General features: G+C 41.9%; 1 protein-coding gene across 4 annotated transcripts in view; it reads right to left on the bottom strand.

Annotated features, from left to right (window-relative positions):
* rbbp8l (retinoblastoma binding protein 8-like) overlaps positions 1-24162 on the bottom strand; it is a 71045-nt gene that overhangs the window by 40360 nt on the left and 6523 nt on the right. For 3 of the 4 annotated variants that reach the window (XM_069884117.1, XM_069884119.1, XM_069884118.1), the window contains exons 3-8: positions 10677-10754; positions 10359-10401; positions 7954-8049; positions 5111-5223; positions 4943-5018; positions 2790-2950 (exon numbers count right to left, since the gene is read on the bottom strand). In XM_069884117.1, coding sequence (XP_069740218.1) covers positions 2790-2950; positions 4943-5018; positions 5111-5223; positions 7954-8049; positions 10359-10401; positions 10677-10743 — 556 coding nt within the window. In that variant the 5' untranslated portion in view covers positions 10744-10754. Of the gene's footprint in view, positions 1-2789; positions 2951-4942; positions 5019-5110; positions 5224-7953; positions 8050-10358; positions 10402-10676; positions 10758-24162 lie in introns of those variants that run through there. The other variant, XM_069884120.1, reaches the window with a different exon arrangement.

The following is a 24162-nucleotide window of genomic DNA, read 5'->3' as shown; positions in this document are numbered from 1 at the left end:
CAGCAATGCTCTCATACTGCCCTTGCTTTGTACCATTTTGGCCTACTCCTGTTCCTACTTCCTATTAAAAAATTCCTATAAAAAGGTGCAGAAGAAGAGTTACGGTCAGCATAGCGCAGCCATGGTGATATTAAATAGGAGGGCAGGCTTGAATGGGCTGAATGACTTACTCTTTCTCACCTTTATTATGCTCTTGTGTGGTATTCTCTGGCTCTCAGATCTAGTTTTGGGAGGTTTGGGAGGGTGCGGGAAAGAAATTGACCTGTAAATAAAAGATGACATCTTTCCTGGCTGGGGTATCTGGTGCAAGGGGTGGGGGCGGGGGTCACAGTCTCTTAAAATAAAAGTGTTGGCCATTCACATACAGTAGAATTGATATAAGACAGGCAATTCCTTAACTACAATTCATTGAGTTGCAGTCCTTCTGATGTTATGTGTACAAATTCAATTACTTCAATATAAATGGGAATAAATTCCCATTCCTGGAGGTTAGATCATTGTCTGAGAGTGTTGCAGAGGATCACTTATTTTGCTGAAGACAGATATCAATAGGAGTTTTGGATATTGAGGGAATGAAACATTGGAGACTTAGTCCAAGAAGGTAAAGTTCAGCCTTAATCCTCGTGAATATTGTGGTACAGACACAAGGAGCTGAATGTCTAATCCTGTTTCTATTCCCTATGTCCTTGTTTTCTTGAATCCATAATTGATGAATACCCACTGGCATTTTAAATGCATGACTTACACTTACATCTTACATAGAACCTTTCAAATTCAATCAGAACATCCAGTGTTGTGTGGAAGAAGTCACAGTTGAAATATTAGAACTGAGGCAGCAAATATGCAGATGGGAAGCTCCCATGATAATGATGCAGTAATTACCAGATAATATTATCAGTTGAATGTCAATTGAGGGATAGGTATTGACCAGAACACTCAGGAAAACACTACTGCTCTTCTCCAGACTTATGGTATGGGATCTTTAATATTCAATGAGAGAAAAGGCAGAGCTTCAGTTTCACATCTGGTCCAACACCCTTTTCTATGACCCACTCCCCCAGCACAGCACTAGGCCATCAACTGAGAAGTTTGCATAGAACTTAAATGTGGAGCTCTCTGGACATAACTGACATTATCCATGCTGCAAGTTCACCTAGAATTTCAATATTAATCTAAAAATATTGGTGCATTAAATATTTAACAATACTTGAAATTAATGATTAGTTCATTGTGTTCTTTTATGATTGACCACCGCCAGTGGGCTGATATCGCCTCAAACCGTGCATCTTGGCGCCTCACAGTTTGGCGGGCAGCAACCTCCTTTGAAGAAGACCGCAGAGCCCACCTCACTGACAAAAGGCAAAGGAGGAAAAACCCAACACCCAACCCCAACCAACCAATTTTCCCCTGCAGCCGCTGCAACCGTGTCTGCCTGTCCCGCATCGGACTTGTCAGCCACAAACGAGCCTGCAGCTGACGTGGACTTTTACCCCCTCCATAAATCTTCATCCGCGAAGCCAAGCCAAAGAAAAAAAGAATTGAATCTGTACTCAGAGCATCAGAAGGACTGCAATTTAATGAATTGTAGTTAAGGAATTGCCTGTCTTATATCAATTCTACTGTATGTTGGAAACAGCCATAGCTGCTGGTGGAGTGATTATTTACTTCCTAACTCTTTAGAAGATTGTCCAGACTTAGACCTGAAAATTACCAGATTTATTTACTTTGTGATTAGAAATGAAATTGTTCCACAGAGAATGGTGTTTCATCCAGCAGTGAGCTCATTGTGCAGTGGAAGATCCCCGAGTGCTGATAAACTTCTTGGGCTTCCTGCAGTCGTTCTCACATGAGCCCAGGCAATGTCTATGTTCCGGTGAGTTCACAGCAGAGCCTGAGAATGACTGCACTTATTCTTTTTGCACATCTGTATTCCAGCAGTGATCACTACCTTGTAATTGAGAGCAGAGAATACCCTTTGCTGGAGGAATCTTGAGGTGGTTCCCCACTGTGGTCATGACCTACATAGGCATTCTTTCTCAATGTTTGCTGTGCATCGAATCTTACAGCCCTACCCATTGAAATGCTCATTAGATTTATGAAGTTAAATGGAAGGCATACAAGTCACTCACTTGATGAAGTAATAAAGGAAAGTTGCAGATGCGGTGGTTAAGTGGAATACACAAATATGCTGGAGAAACTCAGTCAATCTCTTTATGAAATTTGGGTTGAGATGTGTTCTAATAAAAAACTTACATAATTATTAGCTAATTTTTTTCTTAGCTTGCTTCTTGAGGAATACTGGCAACCAAAGTAAGAGCAAATATGAAGGAAACTTATTTTGAAAAACTTCTTAGAAAATTATGTATGATTTTTTTTTAACACGATCCTTTATCCAGACATCTAAAATCCGGAAAGCTCCAAAATCCGGCAAGTAGGGAGAGAGATGGCAGCGCGAGTCGGGCGGGCAAGATACCGGCAGCGCGAGTCGGGCGGGTGAGGGGGGTGGAACTAGTAGCGCGAGTCGGGTGGGCGAGGAGTTGGGGGAGACCGGCAGCTCAAATCGGGTAGGTGAGGGGTGGAGGTGGAGACAGCAGAGCGACTGGAAGGGGGTGGGGGTGGATATGGCAGCACAATTTGGGTGGGCTTAAATCTGGCTTTCCGAAATCCGGAAAAATCCAAAATTCGGAAGACACTGTCCCCCAAGGTTTCTGGATAAAGGATTGTGCACCTGTATTAATATGAATAGTCCACAAGAGGAAATAATCAGTAAATAACAGGCACATTGTTACCTTGTGAAAGAAGCCTGAAGTTGTTTTGATGCTTTTGATGCTCTGATCTTGGACTGAGAGCAGCATCCAAACTTTGCCTTCTCCTCTTGCTAAAGGATGAATCAAGAGGTGTGCTGTCATCTGACAATGAACGGTTTCCTCTCGGAGAAGTTTGACTTTGCCTATTCAAAAGCCATTCTTGTTACAGGACAAGTTAAAAAAATATACAGCAAAAGCATCAGGTTTTGACATTGCTCATTTATACAACTTTATTAATACTGTCAAATGTATCCTGTAGAATGACAAAAGCAATTTTAACCAAATGTGCCAGGGGCGATACTAACAGGAACATGCCAACAGCCTTGTTCAATTTCAAGAAAATACAGTTGGACAGCATGTAAAGCTGGAGGCATATATAATCTTAATACTTTTTATGATGATCTGATTAGGCTAACACTGGGCCAGATTACACTGAAACAGGCCTGCACCTTGTGGTTATCTGGCGCAGTTGTCCAGCTCCCAACATCTTGCTGATCCTGCTATGTAGGTGTATTGCAAGGGGAGTAAATGGAAGAAGTGACCTGCATCTGTCGGTGGTGGAAGCATAGGTTCTGCCCATGAACTGTCCTTTAGATAGCCTTAAGGCAGTTCTGATGACCTGATAATTATGGAAACTGTTAAAAAATATTTAAATAATTAGATCTAGAGTGGTTTTAATTTGGTGAGGGCACAGGGCAGGTGGACACTGATGCATGAATGAGACAGGTGCAAGCTGTATCATTTTTCAGAGAACCAGAGGGGACACAGTGGGTCCATTACACCTTTAATAAATGTCCCTTTATGGTCGGGCTTCTCAGCCACTGGACAACTAACGCTCTTTAAAAAAAATGGCAAGGCTGCCAGAGCTGCTGTAATGGCAGTGCCGGACCAGGGAAAGTTGTGATGCTGACACCTCCATACAGGCTTTAAACAGCGGGTTAAAGGAGCTGACCAAGTTTTATATTTAACATCCAGCAACAATGGAGGTCTGTTCCCAAGATGGCAGTGCCTGTGCTGGGGAAACAAACCATGAGGGGTTGCAGATTCCAGGGGATCAGCAGATTGGCACTGGGCACCAGAAATGGGAAGAACACCTGGCGCCCCTGCCCCCCCATTGAGAAGGAGAAGCCTGGGAGATGACCCTACGGGAAGGTGACCATGGCAGAGGACCAGCAAGGAGCTCAGTGGCTGAAGGCCCCACACAGGCTGCGGGCTGTTGACGGTGCAGTCAAAGGACTCAAATATGCTGCTGGAGACTGGCACGTGGGAACCACGATTCGCAATTGGATTCGAGAGAGCGCTGTGGGCAAGAAGGGCTCTGAACCTTCATGATCACATCAGAAGTTTTGGATTTAGAGCTCGTGCTGCCAATAGATAGTTGCTGAGACTACAGGAACATGGGGGGGGGGAGGGTGAATTCACGGACTCTCAGTGTTTCTGAAGGGACTCTCTTTGCTTCTCTTTCTCTTACTACTGGGGCACTGGGAATACCCTTGGCGATTCTTCGTTTGCCTTTAAAGGGAGGCAAAGATTGAAGTAAATCATGTTTATTACAGTTTTGATTTATTACATGACAGTAAAAGGAATCTTTGAACCTTTGATGTAAAGGAAGTGTTACAATTATGTCAAATTAAGAAAATTGCACTCTTCTCCAACACTACTAGCCACACTCTCAATCAACATGCTGGGCAGAGATCAGTTTCAGGGATTTCAAGAGCATCATTTTATTTGGGATTTTAATAAAATAGTTGTTGCTTGGCGACACGTGAATTCATGACAACTGAGCTCCTCTATGAAAGAGCAAGTATTATTCTTTGCTGTGTTAAGAGATACTTGTCATTTTGCATGAATGCCTATCCTCTTCTTTGTCACCACACACTCTGAAGCATCCGACCTCAGAGAAGTACAGCAAAACTCCCGGTGTCCAGGGGGATTGGTAAATGCTGGATAAGTGAATTTTCTGGTAGTTGCGTGATTGGCAAACTAACAGCGAGGTACACCAATTTTAATCTTCCGTACTCTTTTAGCTATTTATTTTCCATGTTTTTTTTTGCTGGTTGCTTGCATTCCAGACAACAGGAGTTTTACTGTTTGTCAATGCTGTTAATGAAGTGGTAGCTACATATTTTACTTACTGCAAGAGGAATTTCAGGTTTCTCAGCTCCTGATGAAGTAATTTGTTTTCTTCTTTCAATCCATTGATTTCGTGAGCTGCAAAATTCCCAGCCAGAAGCAAATAAGATGGAGTGCTCTTTTTAATTATGCGTGCAATGGCCTGATGAAGAAATTTGAAGGGCGCTTACCCAGAACAGAAATGTGTTGAAGGCTTTGGAGTTGAGAGGTTTCATATTCCTGTTGTTTTTTCCTAGCCAGCTCCTGTGAAACTGTACATCGATCACAAAGTCCTGCTCGAAGCCTAACACAAGGTTATTTTCTTACTCATCTTCGAGAATTGACAGTACATCGAAGGCACCATTATCAGTTAAAGGAGAAAAAGACTTGAATTTATATATCACCAATCAGGAGCAAAGGCCAAGGGTAAACATTTATGAAGAGCGGTCAAGATTGTAATTGGTAATAGAGTAAACCACACCCTCTCCACCCCCACAACTCCAGTATCTAGCACCTATGGGGATTGGTAAATGCTGGATAAATGAATTTTCCAGGTGCTTGAGACTGCATGTTGTGTGATTGATGAACTGACTGCTCAGGGGCACCAATTTTAAACTTTTGTATTTTTTACCTATCTATTTTAAATTAAAATTTAGACACACAGCACTATAACAGGCCATTTCAGCCCGCCCGATTGCATCCAGTTGATCTACAACCCCTGGTACATTTTGAACGGTGGTTTTGGAGGTGGGCGACATCACAGAAGAACAAAATTTAAGAGTAGCCTAACTACAAAAGTGAATACCTCAGATTTTGCTGCAACAAGTCAGATACGTTCAGGTTCAATAAATACCCCTTAAACAGTGATCAATTCCAACTAAAAGGTGGTTGAAGGCTTTATTTTGCATGAGTGACAAAAGCCTGTCTTGAAAACTATAAATGCCAAACAGCTTCTGTGGGTCTGACATGTGGGCATGAAGGAAGCATCTAAATTTACAGAAATGTATGGCTGTTTCTCTGAGCCCTTGATAACGGCTATCATTCACAGTACCGATTAGAAGCCCCCCTCCCCATCTTCTTCCCCCTGTCTCCTTTCCTCTAGCTGTCTTTCTCTCTCTCATCCTTTTTCCCTCTGTCTCCTTTCACAGAGCCAAAATCAATTCTTACCTTTCCTCTATCATATCCAATTAACACCTTTTGTCCATTGGCTTGCACTCCTTCCCTCCCATTCTTCCATGAAGTCTAAATCCAGTTTAGTCTAAAGTGTCTTGTGTTTTGCCCTAATGATGCACTAGTCTCCAAGAGTGTTATTTCTTTTTTTTTACTTCTGCTTATTATAATTGCCACAGCTTTCAGAAATGATGATAAGCTTTGAATATGTAATGATTTCCCTGACCTCAGATAAAAGTCTTGGCCTCACTTTTGTCTTGGTTGTCTCGGGAGCTGCAACGCCTGCCCAGATAGTTTGGGCTTGTAGGACGTGGGGTTGAGTCGGTCGTGCAGTGTGTCTCCAACCCATTACTATTCTGTGAGATGACTCTCTTTTCCAGTGTCTAGTTTTTTGAGTTTGTTGATTTTGTGCTTTGTGTATTTTTTGATTAATTGATGTAAAGCACTTTGGAGCAACATTCCTTTGTGTTTAAAATGTGCTATATAAATAAAATATTCAAATCAATTCAATACCCCTTTCTCTCCCCAGTCTTTAATTCAGATGCCTGTCTACTTTTTGCTTATTTCTTGAAGAAGGGCTCAGGCTTGAAACATTGGACGCTGTGAGACCAGCTGAGTTCCTCCAGCATTTTACTACAATAAGTGCGTCTGGAGACTTTTGTGTTTCACCTCATCATCCACTGTCTTACCTGTTAACATTTCTGGGCTGCTTTGTTTTACTAAAGTTGAGTGAGTACTTCAAAAATACATTTGCTTAGATATAGTGAATATTTTTGATAGGGCAACCAGCATTGATTGAGCCCCTTCTTCAGAAGTATAGACTCATGTTACTTCACCTAGGTTCAGGATAATGAATTTTCTTTGCTGAAGGGAATGAATAAAGCAGATGAGTTTCATGATAATATTTAAGTTTCACAGTTGCTGGTAATAATAATAGATTTCCTTTCTCAGCTGAATAATTTGGGCCCCGGTTATTCCCCAATAAGTTAAATCCCTTGCTGCAATGCACTGCCAGAACAGAGCTTTGGTTTAAATGTCTCATTTGAGACAGGCAATTAAACCAATGTCCTCAATACTACAAATGCCAACAATACAATAATTACAATGCTACAGTTTATGGAGTAGGACTTGGGACTCATAACCCTCAGGCAAATGGATACTCATTGAAGAATAGCCAGTGGAAGTATTAAGTTCTATATAGCCATTTCTTCAGGGGTTAGATGAGTACAGCATATACTGCACATTCTCGAATCACAAACTGATCTCAGAGTTTAATCTAAGCTGATCTAACCAGGAATCTACAATTATCATCACAAATATACTTCTCGTCTCCATTTTCCCTCAAGAGTACTGAGGCCAGGTGCAATGGTATCAAAGCAGAAGATATTATTTGGCAGGAAACTTGAATGATCTTGTTGCATCCTTAATATGAAACAATGTTAACCTTTCTGGTAGAACTGATGAAAAGTCAACAACCTGATGTGTGTGTGTTTTTTTAATTAAAAAATTTAATTTAGACATACAGCACCACAACAGGCCCTTTCGGTCCATGAGCCTGTGTCACCCAATCAAAGCTAATTTTCATACACCCTCGGTACGTTTTGATGATGGAGGGAAACCGGAGCATGTGATAGAAACCCACGTGGACACGGGGAGAATGTATAAACTCCTTACAGATAGCATGGGATTCGAACCCAGGTTCTGACCTGTTGATTATTTTAGTATTTTCTAGTTTTATTTCTTATTATTCACATGGAAAAATGAACATGTTGGCAGAATTCTTAAAAGCTGCAAAAGGCTGGGTCAGTTTAGAAACACAAGACAAAAAAATGAACTTGAAGAAAGAGGAGGCAAGTTTTCCTACCTGTCTTCTAAAACCTTGACATTATCGTTCATTATTTTGTAGTGTTCCTTCAAGTGGTTGTTCTTGTTGAACATCTCTTCCAATCTCTGTGCATCACTGCACAACACAATATGATATTTACCAGATGAAGGTGAAAGATTTTGTGCATGACATCCTCTGTGTAATCAATCTTTATATTCTACAATTGCAATTTCCAGCAACATTTGTTGTAAGTGCAGAATCATTGGGAATTAATCCCAATGCTTAAAATAATTAATTATATTTGCATGAGCAACATTTATCTCTGCAGTTTGTTGCTATAATAGATCATCTGAATACAATAGTTGTGATATACCTTTCTTTAGTTTTGATATGTAGAATTTTAAAAAAAACTTATGAAACAGGCATTGATACAACTGGTAAAACTTGTATTAACAGAACAAATATCCCTGTACTATTAAATATGTTGGAGATAGTTTCTGTATTGGAGTTAGAGAGCAAAGCAGTACAATTAGAATAAAGAGCCCACTAGAATGTTTTTGAACAATAAAGCTACAGTATTGTATCAATCCTTGTAGGAATGTCTATGGTACTTAGAGGACATGGTCACCTTAATAACATCCTCAAATAATTGAGGAGATACGATGAATTAATATGTTGGCCCTTTGGTGAATGATTCACCCCAAAAATTTGTCCATCACTTACAAGGCACAAGTCAAGAACATAATAGAAACTCCCAACAGCTGTCAAGAAGCTCAACACCATCAAGGACAAACAAGATCACTTGAATGTACTGCAGCCACCTCAGTAAATCTTCAATCCCTCTTCCACTTGTTCACTGTATCTGTGATGTTTACCGTTGACAAAATGCAGTCCATTTACTTGTCTGGGCAACTCTGATAGCTCCTTCCAAATCCAGAAAGGACAAGGGGAGGAGGTGCTTGGGAACATCAACATCTGCAGGTTCCTTTTGAGTTACGCACCATCATTAACTTGAAAATATATCACCTTCTTTTCATTGCCAGGCTTACATCTTGCACCTCTCTCCCCACCAGCTTTGCATGGGAACCTTCATCAAAAGGACTGCAGTAACTCAAAAGGAAGGCTTACCATCTTGTCAAGGGCAATAAATGCTGGCTTTTCCAATGATGCCCACATCCGTAAAATATTAAAAAGAATTGCTCTACATAAATTATTCCTTATTGTTGGTGATCTCAATCTTCATCTTAATAAATCTAGCCCAGGATCTACTCTAACTTTCATGTCGTATAACTATCCCTCAATCATGATTTGGATCACAAAACAGTACAGAGTTTTCTTACTTTCTAATGACACATGATGGCTCCCAGTGGAGTAATCCCATTAGTCCCATTTCCTTGCTCATTTCTCCATTTTCCTGCAAATTATTTGCTATCACATAGACCCATTAACCCTTGATTTGTATTTCTTTGCCATTAACTTAAACTAAGGAGTGGTTTTGCATTAGTTGATTAACCACTTAACCAGTAGGCAATTGATCTTCGAGATGTGGGAGGAAATTGAAATCTACACTCCACTACCATGCTGACATGTCTGTCCATGGACCATGGACTTGTACTGTCAAACCAAAACTGCCCCCCACCCCCCCATAAATTGGAGAAGTAACACCTAATTTTCCATCTGGGCACTCTCCAACTGGATGGCATTAACATCAACTTCTCCGGTTTCTGCTAGCCTTCTCTCTGTTCTCCCTCCCTTCCCATTCTCTCTGTTTTCTTTCCTTCAGTTCTCCACCCTCTTTCCTTTTCATTCACAGAGCTATCTCCCCTCTCCTTGTTTGATAGTGTTCCCTTCCCCCGCCCCCCCCCCCCACCTTATCCACTTATTACCTCCTGCCTGTGGGACTGTGCTCCTCTCCCTGTCCCTCCCCCCACCCACCAATTTGTTCAGGCGCCTGCCTACATTTTGTCCATGACTTAATGAAGAGCTCAAGCCCAAAATGTTGGCTTTGCATCTTTATCTTTCCTGCATAAAGTATATTGTTTGACCTGCTGAGTTTCTCCAGCATTGTTTCTACTTATATAGAATAAGGCCACCCATCATAATTGGTATGGAAGTCTAAAAAACAGTGGAAGCAAATTTGAGCGACAGAATACAAATATAGGAATGTAATGTCGAACTTTTACTAAACCTTAGTAATGCCACATTTATTGTTTTCTGCCCTCTATTAATGAAGCATATAAAAGTAATGGGCAAATACAATGAGAGTGTTTAAGATTAGGAAGGGCAAACGATAATTATTTTCCCTGGTTGTCAAAAACGGGTAACAAGAGGCCACATATTTAAGATTATCATGAAAAACATTGAGGTGTGTAATATAGGATTCTGAACTTTGTTCTATTTGAAGAAGGAAAATGCCAATCAAAAGCTTAACATGCCATACTTACAGACATCGTTCCGTGTTTATTTCAGTTAACTTTGAGTACAGTCCTGAACATAACAGTGAAAGGGAAACAGATGAGAGAGAGAGAAAAAAACTTTAGGAACAATGTAATCATTTTAAGTGTTCCTGCACAGTTTTCCTGAGAGGACGTGATTGTTCACGTTACAATAAATTTTGCAAATGGCCACACTTGTCAACATTTGGCAAAAGATAAAAGATAGCCATGCCTGTTACACTTTTCTATTTAACTGTAGCTATTCAGAACAAAGACATTTGCTAATGTAGAGGAGCATGTAGAAGAACCAATGTTTTATTTTTTTACCTCGTACTTCTTGCTCATGCAGGTCTTTGAGCTTTGCCCAGACATCGGTGAAGTTGTCTGTAGCCATTCCTCCCTGCCCTGAAGTAATTACAGAATCAAAGAACTGGAGTTAGGCTGAGCTTTGACACCAGATGTAAAACAAATATATAAGCAGTAAAAGAGGTGGAGATATTTTTATTGTTCTTATAACAGTATGTTGACTGCTTCAACGCAGTAGAAATATCCCAAGATGCCTCACAGTTGAATAATCAACCTAAGGACATAGAAAGGGGCCATTTTGCTCCATTGAATCCATACCAGATCTCAAAGTAAGTCCACTAATTTCATTGCATACTTATTTCTCTGCAATGTATTCTCTCATATATTCGCTAACTCTTCCAATGAATCTCCTGTCTGCTAACCATTAAGAGGAGACCAGTGAATCTTGACAAACAGGAAGGATGTGCAAATTTAACAGAGGACACCCGACAAGTCAGGTTTGACTCATGGACCTGGAGGCATGAGGCAGCAGCACCACCTGCTGCATCCTAATGTCCCATTGGCGTTCACTTAACTAGTGACTTATTGTGGGCGCACAACATCTTCACACTTGTCAGGTAGATACAACAGAGACTGTGGTTTCTGAGAAGGCTGAAGCCACCATGTCAACATTCTACAGGAGCTCTATCGAGAGCATCCTGGCCAGCTGCATCACAGAGTGGTACGGTTGTTGCAGAGAAATAGATGAGAGGTCAATCCACATGACCATAAGAGTGGCAGAGAGGATCACTGAAGTCTCCCTCCCCCCCATCAACGTGATCTACCGGGATCGTTGTCTGAGGAACAGGTTCTCCCTACAGGCAGCGAGAATGCTGAACGACCAAAAGAACTGCTTCCTCTAACCACCCAAGGCTCATTTATTTAGGCGGAGGTTGGGGATATAGGTGGGCGCTTAATGCCATAGTCATGTTCTTTGGAAATTCTAATAATGTGGTCCTATTTCTCCATTGTGCACAAGGTTGCATATAAAAGGAAGCGATAAACCAAACAGGTGAATGGTGTCATAGATTTGCAGACTACACTCTCAGCAAAACATTATTGAGGTGAAGCCAACAGCTCTGCCAGGCTATGTCAATCAATACGCACTGGCAGACAACTTCTCTGAAGTGATTTAAAAATAATGCAAAGGCATGTCACAGGTAGAATTCTGGCCATATGCACTTATACTAATCCCAGGAATGAGACCCATCTGTTCTCAGAAGTCTATATATAGAGCCCACCTCACTGACAAAAGGCAAAGGAGGAAAAACCCAACACCCAACCCCAACCCACCAATTTTCCCCTGCAGCCGCTGCAACCGTGTCTGCCTGTCCCGCGTCGGACTTGTCAGCCACAAACGAGCCTGCAGCTGACGTGGACTTTTTACCCCCTCCATAAATCTTCGTCCGCGAAGCCAAGCCAAAGAAAATAAGTAAACATTGCCATTTATAGCAAACATGAGCACAACCTCCACAATGATGGATTTAAAGAGCCATTTTGAGGAAGGTGCATTAAGTCCATCAGAGTCTGAATGGGCAAGGAAAATCGCTCAGTGGAGATGGGGATGTGGCATTCACAAGGCCTGTGATACTGCAGTGTGCAAGTTGGCTGGTTTTCCCCTCACTCTGTAGCCATCATGTCACTTATAACTGGTTTGATTGATCTCAAAATTGGGACATCCCATGCTTGTGACAGGCACCATGTAAACAGCTAAGAGTAAAAGTACCATTATAAGAATGAATGGACCGTACAAGTTGTTCCTGTGTTGAACTATTCTAATGTTAGCAATTAATAGTAATTAATTTACATCAGAAAATGTCAAATATTATTACTATTCACACCTTCCAGAAGTAGCTACAGGCACCAGTACAGTAGATTCCTTTACGCTTTCTCTTGGGATCAAATGTGAGAGTACTTCAATCCTTATCCACATGTAATTGAACCTACAACAATCTTGTTTACATTTAACTTTCTGCTCTCTTTAAGGTAAGTTCTAGTAGAGATTTAGACTGATTTTCCCAACTAATCCTGGTTCCTTGATGATGCCAGAAACTCTCTGTGCCTGAAACTATCACTTTCTTGAAGGTGTGTAAAATGCAACCAAGAGGAAATACAATTGCGCAATTAGTGGACTTTGCCAATTCAAAATTATTAATGTTTCAGAGATGAGTGTGCAGTGTTCATCTGGATTCCTCACCTGCATGCAAATAAGTGAGAAATAAAACTTTAAAGTGATATTATCACCAGAAATATATGGCATAGAATCCAGAAATTAGTTGCAGACAAATAATGGCTGGCCAAGGCGAGGTAAGAGAAAAGTTACTCACATGTGCCTCCCTTGATGAAGGGCTCAAGCCTGAAACATTGGTTATGTGTCTTGATCTTTTCTCTAGAAAGTACACTGTTTGACCTGCTGAGTCTGTCCAGCATTGTGCTTTTACATACATTGCATTGATGTTGGTTGTAAATTTAAGTTGACTTTGAATGGCTGAAAATCTCTGCATAGTTTAACAACATTACTTGATCCAAAATTTAAAGCTCAGGACATTCAAAGGAAAATGACTCAGTTCATAAATCAAACGATAATGATTGAATGGTGTTTGCGATAGTGTTTAGTAAAGCTAAATCTCCCATTTATCCTGCAAAATGCCAGTATTCGGGATTTATATGCAGAAGTCATGAAGAATTTGCCAACAATGCCAAAATGAACAATGTGGCTGAGAATGAGGAAGAACGCTTTTTAGATTGTGTGATGATATCAATGACTTGTTATAAAGTGACTTGATTGTTAATAAAGTTGCATATCCATTTCAATAGAGAAGAGTGAGCAAATACTTTACATCTGAGAAAGAAAGCGACTCAAGGAATTACAGAATACATGGAAGGATAAATTGTCATCGGATCTTGGAGAGCACGTCCACAGATTGCTGACAGTTGCAAGTCTGACTGATCAGGTGACTTGAGAAGGCAAATAACAAGTGGTTAGAACGCAAATGGAGTACTCACCACATCACAGGAAGGGAATTACATAAGCAGACAGAACACTATACAAAGCTGACGCCAGTGCACAACTTTAGTTGAGAGGAACAATTGGATGGACTGGATTTATTTCTTTGGAACACAGAAGAGTGAGTGGGAATCTAACCACTACATCAAGTTACAAGAGATCTATGCAGGTGAAGGTAAGTACCAATCTCTCTTTGTAGAGAAGTCAATAACAAGGGGACACAGTTTCAAGATAACTGATGGAAGATTAGTAGATGTTGGAGGACCTGAACTTGCTGCATTGAGAACCAGTAACAAAATAAACAGGAGTTGTGCTTTAACTTGTAGGGCTCCATTCCAATAGGTGAAATGTGGTTTATCTTTGGAGCTCTTCCATCAATTGACATTTTTACATTGGGCTGAAGGTTCACTTCTATCCTACATTTCTATAATTTTATGATGGGCATAAAATCCATCAAAATTTAGTTCAAGAACTATTAGAATGATAGAACCATAGAAAACAGGCCATTTGGCCCTTCTAGTTGTGTGCCAAAACATCATTCCTTTAGATCCACTGACCTGCACCCGTTCCATAACCCTCCAGACCTCTCCCATCCTTGTATCTATTCAATTTATTCTTAAAACTTAAGAGTGAGCCCACATTTACCATGACAGATGGCAGCTAGTTCCAAACTCCAACCACTCTCTGAGTGAAGAATTCCTCCTAATGCTCTCCCTAAACCTTTCGCCTTTCAGAATCAGAATCAGGATTTATTGTCCTGAACAAGTCATGAAATTTGGTGTTTGCTGCAGCATCACAGGGTAAACATTCATATTATGACCATCTTACAACATTGCTGTAAAAGAAAATAGTGCATGAAAAGCAAGGAGTCTGATGACAGCGGGGAAGAAGCTGTCCTTGTGCTGTTCAGTGCTTGTCTTTAGGCTCCTGTGCCTTTTTCCCGATGGTAGCAGAGTGAAGAGGGCATGGCCTGGGTGGTGAGGGTCTTTGAGGGTACAAGCCATTTTTATAAGATACTGCCTCATATAGATGTCCTCAATGGAGTGAAGCCTGGTGCCTGTGATGACGCAGGCCAAGTTAATAACAACCCTCTGAAATTTATTCTTGTCCTGAGAGTTGATGCCTCCATACCAGGCATTGATGCAACCAGCCAGAATGTTCTCCACGGTACACCCGTAGATGGTTATGAGAGTCTTTGGTGACATACTGAATCACCTCAGACACCTCACAATGTATATATAACTGCTGGCAAGCCTTCTTTGAGGCTGCAGGACATATCCTCGGAGATGTTGACACCCAGGAATTTGAAGTTCTTGACCCCCAGGAATTTGAAATTCTTGACCCTCTCCGTTACTGAGCCCTCGATGAGCACTGGATGTTGTTCCTCTGACCTCCTTCTGAAGCCCACAATCATCTCTTTTGTTTTGCTGACGATGAGCTGAAGGTTGATGTCATTACACCATTCAATGAGCTGATCTATCTCCTTCTCGTACACTTCCTCATTGCCGTTTGTGATTCTGCCGGCAACTGGGGTATCATCGGAAAACTTGTAGATGGCATTGGAATTGTGCCTGGCCACACTGTCATGGCTGTATAATGAGTAGAGCAGTGGGCTAAGCACGCATCCTTGAGGTGCACCTGTGTGAATAATCAGTGAGGAGGAGACTTTGTTTCCAATTTGTACTGACTGTTGTCTTCTGATGAGAAAGTCAAGGATCCAGTTGCAGAGTGGGGTACAGAGGCCTAAATTTTGTAGATTCTTGACCAGCACTGAAGAAATAATGGTATTGAATGCCAAACTGTAGTCGATGAAGAGCAGCTGTATGCATGAATTTCTGTTATCAACGTGATCTAGAGCTGAGAGGAGAGCCAGTGATATTGCATCTGCAGTGGAGCGATTGTGACAATAGGCAAATTGCCGTAGGACCAGATCTTTGCTTAAGGTACATGTTAATTCTGGCCATGATCAGTCCTTCAAAACATTTCATCACAGTAGAAGTTAGTGCTATGGGCAGTAGTCGTAGAGACAGCTCCCACTATTCTTTTTGGGTACCAGGACGATTGATGCCAAGCCATGTCCTCTTGTATTTATCTCTCCCAATCTAAGTGGAGAGAACCTACTTGCATTTACTCTGTCCATTCCCCTCATGATTTTGTAACCCTCGATCAAATCTCCCCTCTTTATTCTACACTCTAAGGAATAAATTCCCAACCTGTTTAATCTTTCCCTGTAACTCAACTCCCGAAGACCTGGCAACATACTAGTAAATCTTCTCTGCACTCTTTCAATCTTACTGATATCCTTTCTGTAGTTTGGCAACCAGAACTGGATGCAATACTCCAAATTTGGGCTCACCAATGTCTTATACAACTTCAGCATAACTTTCCAACTCCTGTACTCAGTACTTTGATTTATGAAGGCCAAGATGCCAAAAGCTTTCTTTACAACCCTGTCTACATGTGACGCCACTTTCAGGGAATTATATATCAGTATTTCCTGATCCCTTTGTTCCTCAGCACTCCTCACTGCCCGGTCATTGGCCCTTCCAAAATGCAGCACTTCACACTTGTCTGCATTAAATTCTATCTCTCATTTTCTGGCCCATTTTCCCAGTTGGTCCAGATTCCTCTGCAAGCTTTGAAAGCCTTCCTTGCTGTCCACAACACCTCCAATCTTCAAGCAACTGGTAAAAAGCTGAGGAAAATAAATGTAAAAATGCACGTAAATAAGAATAAAAGAATAGGTAAAAACACTAAGTTTAAAGTTGTAAATGTTCTCTGAAGTAACACAGAAACCTTTGGTGAAGATGGGACTTAGGTTGACCCACACACATACTGATAGACTCAGACACATAGTGTTTCCTCTTTGTCCCCACCACTCACCCTCCTAAGCCTTTTAGTTTTGCTCCTTCCTGTTCCTGAACATTTTTTATTTCAGTCCCCTCTTTCTTACTTAGATCCCTTTATGCCCCCTCTGACTCCCTCCTTTTTTCTCCATCTCTTTTGGAACCTGAAGATCCAAAATAACGTCTGAGGTGGGCAGCATGGGTTCATGGGCTGGAAGCACCTGTTTCTGTGCTGAATGTCTAAATTAAAAAAATTAGAACAGCCACTGTCTCACAACCCCAGTAACTCGGGCTCAATCCTGATCCCTGCCGTGTCTATGTGGAGTTTGCACCTTCTCCCCTATCACCCAGGAGTTTTCTTTGGGTAATCTGGTTTCTTCAAACGTCCCAAAAATGTGTGGGTTGGGAGGTTAATTGGGTATTATAAATTGCCTTGAGCGGGTAGGTGAGTAATGGAATTTGTGAGGAGGGGGGTTTGAGGGGGGGCAGACATGTCTAATCAAATGGGAATAATGGGTGCTGTATAGTCGATGTGGATTTGGATTGGGGCAAAGGGCCTTTTACCACACTACTCTTTGTCTCAATGACTTCTCAAAAAAGCATCTGATAGAATCCTTCAAAGCAAACTGTTAGTTGAAGTTGAAACTCATTTAATTGAAGATTAAATTATTCTTGAGTTTGCATATGGCTAATTGACAGAATGTAGATGTAATGGACAAGAACCGGACAAAACGGATGAAAAGGTGCCACAGTTAACGTAGCGGTTAGCATGGCGCTGTTACCGCGCCAGTGACCCAGGTTTGAATCCGGTGCTGCCTGTATGTTCTGCGGCTGAGGTGAGGGGAACCCTCTCAAGGTGAAGTGAAATGACTTGCATATCATTTCAATAGAGATCCATGGAAAATAAAGGCTAACATTGTAGCATACAAGCTGTAAGCACAAACATGATCTGCACAAATCAAGTTTTTAACATGTCCTTTGGACAACATTTGAATGGTATAGTATAAGGGTTTTGTAAAAGAAATGGTCAAATGCTTTTGAAACAAACATTGGTTGAGAACTGTATTCACAACATCCAGTCACTGAGGTGCATTTCTATCTCACAGCATCCTTCTAAACTTTATTCTTGATTTGTCATCACCTGTTTAATTTACGCTGGCATGCCGGATGGTCAAATCTTTTGTGAGGCAAATGATTAAGAAGTGATGAGTTGGCATTGATAGAGGAAGACAACATTTTTGCATTAATGGAGTGTGAATACTTATTCATTTATTCTTAGTATTCTGACCGATAAATGCTGCCGTGACAACATGCAATCTGATCACATTCTTTCAGAGATGCATTTGTGGGAAGTAGAATTATTCCTCGCCTTGCTTTGCTGAAATTGAATGTGCAAAGTTCAAAGTTCATATTTATTGCCAGAGTACATACATGGCATCACATGTAACACTGAGATCCTTTTTCCTGCGTGCTGGGCAGAATTTCTACTTATCAGTCGTGCAAAAAAAACTCAAGAAAAGAAAAAAAATAGGCGAGCAAGGCTACTGGCCGCCATTATGTCAATCTTCCACAGGAGCTCTGTTGAAAACATCCTGGTCGGCTGCATCATGGTGTGGTATGGTTAGTGCAGAGAAATGGATCAGAATTTGATCCACAGGGCAAAGAGAATCACTGGAGTCTCCCTTTCCCCCATCGACGTGATCAACTTGGATCACTGAAGAGGGGGTATAAAATCATTGAGGACCCCTTCCACCCTTCACGCAACATCTTTCATCTGCTCCTGTCAAGAAAGAGATACAGGAGTATTAGAGCCAGCATCACCAGGTTGACAAACAGCTTCTTCCCACGGGCAGTGGGGTTGCTCAACGATCAAAGGAACCGTCCAAGACTCCTCATATCTACAAAGCAATATTTATTTACTTATTTGTATAGATGAATGCTTGTCCTGCATATGTATTGTTTGTCTGTTTGTGTGAGTGTGTGTCTGCATGTTTTGCACCAAGGACTGGAGAACGCTGTTTCATCAGATTGTACAAGATTGTACCCTGTACAAAAACAAAGGCGAGAAATCAGACTGCTCAAACTACAGGGGAATCACGTTGCTCTCCATTGCAGGCAAAATCTTCGCTAGGATTCTACTAAATAGAATAATACCTAGTGTCGCTGAGAATATTCTCCCAGAATCACAGTGCGGCTTTCGCGCTAACAGAGGAACCACTGACATGGTCTTTGCCCTCAGACAGCTCCAAGAAAAGTGTAGAGAACAAAACAAAGGACTCTACATCACCTTTGTTGACCTCACCAAAGCCTTCGACACCGTGAGCAGGAAAGGGCTTTGGCAAATACTAGAGCGCATCGGATGTCCCCCAAAGTTCCTCAACATGATTATCCAACTGCACGAAAACCAACAAGGTCGGGTCAGATACAGCAATGAGCTCTCTGAACCCTTCTCCATTAACAATGGCGTGAAGCAAGGCTGTGTTCTCGCACCAACCCTCTTTTCAATCTTCTTCAGCATGATGCTGAACCAAGCCATGAAAGACCCCAACAATGAAGACGCTGTTTACATCCGGTACCGCACGGATGGCAGTCTCTTCAATCTGAGGCGCCTGCAAGCTCACACCAAGACACAAGAGAAACTTGTCCGTGAACTACTCTTTGCAGATGATGCCGCTTTAGTTGCCCATTCAGAGCCAGCTCTTCAGCGCTTGACGTCCTGCTTTGCGGAAACTGCCAAAATGTTTGGCCTGGAAGTCAGCCTGAAGAAAACTGAGGTCCTCCATCAGCCAGCTCCCCACCATGACTACCAGCCCCACCACATCTCCATCGGGCACACAAAACTCAAAACGGTCAACCAGTTTACCTATCTCGGCTGCACCATTTCATCAGATGCAAGGATCGACAATGAGATAGACAACAGACTCGCCAAGGCAAATAGCGCCTTTGGAAGACTACACAAAAGAGTCTGGAAAAACAACCAACTGAAAAACCTCACAAAGATAAGCGTATACAGAGCCGTTGTCATACCCACACTCCTGTTCGGCTCCGAATCATGGGTCCTCTACCGGCACCACCTACGGCTCCTAGAACGCTTCCACCAGCGTTGTCTCCGCTCCATCCTCAACATCCATTGGAGCGCTCACACCCCTAACGTCGAGGTACTCGAGATGGCAGAGGTCGACAGCATCGAGTCCACGCTGCTGAAGATCCAGCTGCGCTGGATGGGTCACGTCTCCAGAATGGAGGACCATCGCCTTCCCAAGATCGTATTATATGGCGAGCTCTCCACTGGCCACCGTGACAGAGGTGCACCAAAGAAAAGGTACAAGGACTGCCTAAAGAAATCTCTTGGTGCCTGCCACATTGACCACCGCCAGTGGGCTGATAACGCCTCAAACCGTGCATCTTGGCGCCTCACAGTTTGGCGGGCAGCAGCCTCCTTTGAAGAAGACCGCAGAGCCCACCTCACTGACAAAAGGCAAAGGAGGAAAAACCCAACACCCAACCCCAACCAACCAATTTTCCCTTGCAACCGCTGCAATCGTGTCTGCCTGTCCCGCATCAGACTGGTCAGCCACAAACGAGCCTGCAGCTGACGTGGACTTTTTACCCCCTCCATAAATCTTCGTCCGCGAAGCCAAGCCAAAGAAAGAAAGAAGACAAGATGACAATAAACTTGACGAGATACATATACAAAAGAGAGAAATGTAAACAAAGAAAAGTGCAAACAACTGACTGTGTAATACAGAAAATTAACATGCAAAGTAATGGGGTGACTGGAATGCCTACCTATTACAGAGCCTGGCCAGCTCTGCCTAAATTAAATGGGTAGAAACGGGACTGAGTGTCCACTGAGTGGTTGGTTTGCTCTGTCATATGACAGATGATGAGGTTGAAAGTAGATCCTGCTCAGATTTAAATATTAAAAGCTGAGTTCCACCCTTAATGAAAAATTGACAAAGGTTTAGATAAATTCCTATGTTAGATTTGTAAATTTGGATGGTAAATATTGTGGCCTGCCAAACAGGAATAATTAAACAAGATTGTACCTCAGCTCGGGACAAACCATCTTTTGTTGAGAAAATTCAACTTACACCATCACTAAATAATCAAGAGAACATAGAACACTACAGCACTGTACAGGCCCTTCGACCCTTCATGTTGTACCGATCCGTACATTCCTTCCAAAAGAAAGAACTAAATCCTCCCTCCCCTGAAACCCTCTATAGAGTCTCTTAAGTGCCCCTAATGTTTCAAACTCCACCGCCATCCCTGGCAAGGTATTCCAGGCACCCACAACTTACCCCTGATGTCTCCCCTAAACTTCCCTCTCTTCACTTTGTATCTATGACCTCTGCTGTTTGCTGTTCTTGCCCTCAATCAAGTATCCTCTCTTCCAGAAAAGTCCCAGCTCTGCTAACCTTGCCTCTTAAGACTTACTTTCCTATCCAGGCAACATCCTGGTAAACATCCTCGGCACCCTCTCCATAACTTCCACATCCTTTCTTTAATGAGGTGTGGTCTTACCAGAGATTTGTAGTTGCAACATGGCAGGATCTAATAGCCTGAATATGCTTGGAATTGTCTGATCTCAGAAGCTGAGCAGACCACCTAGGAACACCAGGTGCTGTAGGTTTCTGTGAGGGGCGCTGGACAAAGTGGTGACTCTCTGTCTGCCTTACAGTTATCAAAAGTTAAAGAATTTCACATATGTTACATTCTAACTGTAGTATTACATGACAATAATGGAACCTTTACCTTTACCTCTCTACCCCTGAACTCAATCCCCCTATTAATGAAGCCCAGCATCCCATAGGTCTTCTTAACTCAACATGGCTGTGATGTTGAGGGATGTATGGATTTTCAACCCCAAGGTCCCTCTGTTCATCCACACCCTTAAGTAACTGACCATTAACCCTGTATTCAGTCTTCTGGTTTCTCCTTCCCAAATGCATCACCTTACACTTAACCGGATTGAACACTATCTGTCATTTCTCTGCCCAGCTCTGCATCCTGTCTATATCCTTTTGTAACCAACAACCTTCAGCTCCATCCATAACTCCTCCAACCTTCGTGTTATCCGCAAACTTACTGACCCATCCTTCCACCTCTTCATCCAGGCAATTATAAAAATCACAATGAGCAGGGGTCCAGAAATGATCCTTGAGGCACTCCACTAGTCATCGACTTTCAGGCAGAATACTTTCCTTCCACTACTACTCTCTGCTTTCTTCCTACAAGCCAATTTTTTATCCATTGATCTCAGCCTCATGATTTTCTGGATGAGTCTTTCATAGGGGACGCTGTCAAATGCCTTGCTAAAATCCATGTAGACCACATCTAACATCCTACCCTTATCAATTTCTTTTGTTACCTCCACAAAAAAAAACTCAATTAGGCTTGTTAGGCACGACCTTCCCTTCACAAAACCATGATGATTATCCTTGAGTAGACTCTACTTCTCCAAATGCTCATAGAATCTATCCTTAAGAATCCTCTCCAATAGTTTGCACACCACTAATGTAAGACTCACTGGTCTACAATTCCTAGGATTCTCCATATTACCTTTTTTAAACAAGGGGACTACATTTGCCATTCTCCAATCCTCCGGCACCTCCCCTGTGGCCAAAGTGTATTCAAAGATTATAGCTACTGGCCCAGTTATCTCCACATTGACAAGCACACAGGCCTGTTCAATTTTGATCTCACCATTATCAAGGTCCCTTACTCTTGTGAATACTGATGTAAAATGTAAAATATTCATTTAGGATCTTCCCAACCTTCTCTGCCTCCAGGCACATGTTGCCTCCTTTATCCTTTAGTGGCCTCACCTTCATTTTCATCATCCTTCTGTTCTTCACATACGCATAGAACGCCTTGGGATTGTCCTTAATCCTATATGCCAAGGCTTTCTCATGCCCCCTTTGAGCTCTCATAAGCCCTTCCTTAAGATCCTTCCTGGCTACCATATATTTCTCGTGAGCCCTTCCTGTTTCCTACTTCCTATATCTAATGTATGCTTCCTTCTTCCTCTTTATATATAACCATATAACCATATAATAATTACAGCATGGAAACTGGCCAATTTGGCCCTTCTAGTCTGCACTGATCCAAGTACACTCCTCCAATCCCACTTACCAGCACTCTGCCCATATCCCTCCATCCCTCTCCCACCCATATACTTATGCAACTCTTTCTTAAATGACAAAATTGACTCTGCCTCCACCACCTTTCCCAGAAGTCCATTCCACACAGTAACCACTCTCTGAGTAAAGAAGTTCCCCCTCATGTTACTCCTAAACCTTTGCCTGTCAACTCTCAACCCATGACCTCAATGGGAAAAGCCTTTCCACATCAACTCTATCTATTCCTCTCATTATCTTAAACAGCTCTATCAAATCCCCTCTCAGCCTTCTACATTCCAAGGAATAAAGACCTAATTTGCTCAATCTCTCCTTGTATTCCAGATGCTGAAACCCAGGCAATATTTTTGTAAATCTTCTCTGCACTCTCTCTATGTTGTTAATATCCTTCCTATAAATCGGTGACCAGAACTGCACACATTATTCTAAATTTGGCCTCACCAATGCCTTGTACAGTTTCATCATTACTTCCCAACTCCTATATTCTATGCACTGATTTATATAGGCAACCATACTAAAGGCTTTCTTCACCACCCTATCCACATGCGCTCCTACCTTCAGGGAACAATGCACTATTATTCCTAGATCTTTCTGCTCAATGCCCTCCCATTTACCACATATGTCTTGCTTTGATTATTCTTTCCAAAATGAAGCATCTCAGACTTATCATCATTAAACTCCATCTGCCATCTTTCTGCCCACTCCTCTAAGCAGTTTAAATCCCTCTGCAATCTTTGAAAACCCTCTTCATCATCCACAATTCCCCTTATTTTAGTATAATCTGCATATTTACTAATCCAATTTACCACCCCATCCTCTAAATCATTAATATATATGACAAACAGCAATGGTCCCAATACCAAACCGCTCGTCACTGGCCTCCATCCTGACAAACAATTATCTACTATACTCTCTGGCACCTTCCTTCCAGCCACTGTTGAATCCATTTGACTATCTCCAAATTAATACCCAAGGAATTAGCCTTCTTAACTAACTTCCCATACGGAACCTTATCGAAGCCTTACTGAAGTCCATATAGACAACATCCACTGCTCTACCCTCATCAACATTCCTAGTCACCTCTTCAGAAAATTCAGCAAGATTGGTCAAACATGACCTTCCACACACAAATCCATGTTGAGTGTCCCTGATCAGACCCTATCCCTCCATATACTTATATATACTATCTCTAAGAACACTTTCCATCAATTTACCTACCACAGACGTCAAACTTACAGGCTGATAATTGCTAGGCTTGCTCCTCAAACCCTTTTTAAACAAAGGAACCACATGCGCAACACGCCAATCCTCTGGCACGATACCTGTCTCTAATGACATTTGAAAAATCACTGCCAGAGCCTCTGCTATTTCCTCACTAACTTCTCTCAAGGTCCTGGGGAAAATCCTGTCAGGACCTGGAGTGTTATCCACCTTTATATGTTTCAAAAGCTCCAGTACTACCTCTTTCTTAA

This window comes from Narcine bancroftii, chromosome 6 (genome assembly GCF_036971445.1).
Source record: "Narcine bancroftii isolate sNarBan1 chromosome 6, sNarBan1.hap1, whole genome shotgun sequence".
Taxonomy (NCBI): Eukaryota; Metazoa; Chordata; class Chondrichthyes; order Torpediniformes; family Narcinidae; genus Narcine; species Narcine bancroftii.
Note: the sequence above shows the minus strand (reverse complement) of the source record. Positions and strands in the feature narration are given on the sequence as shown.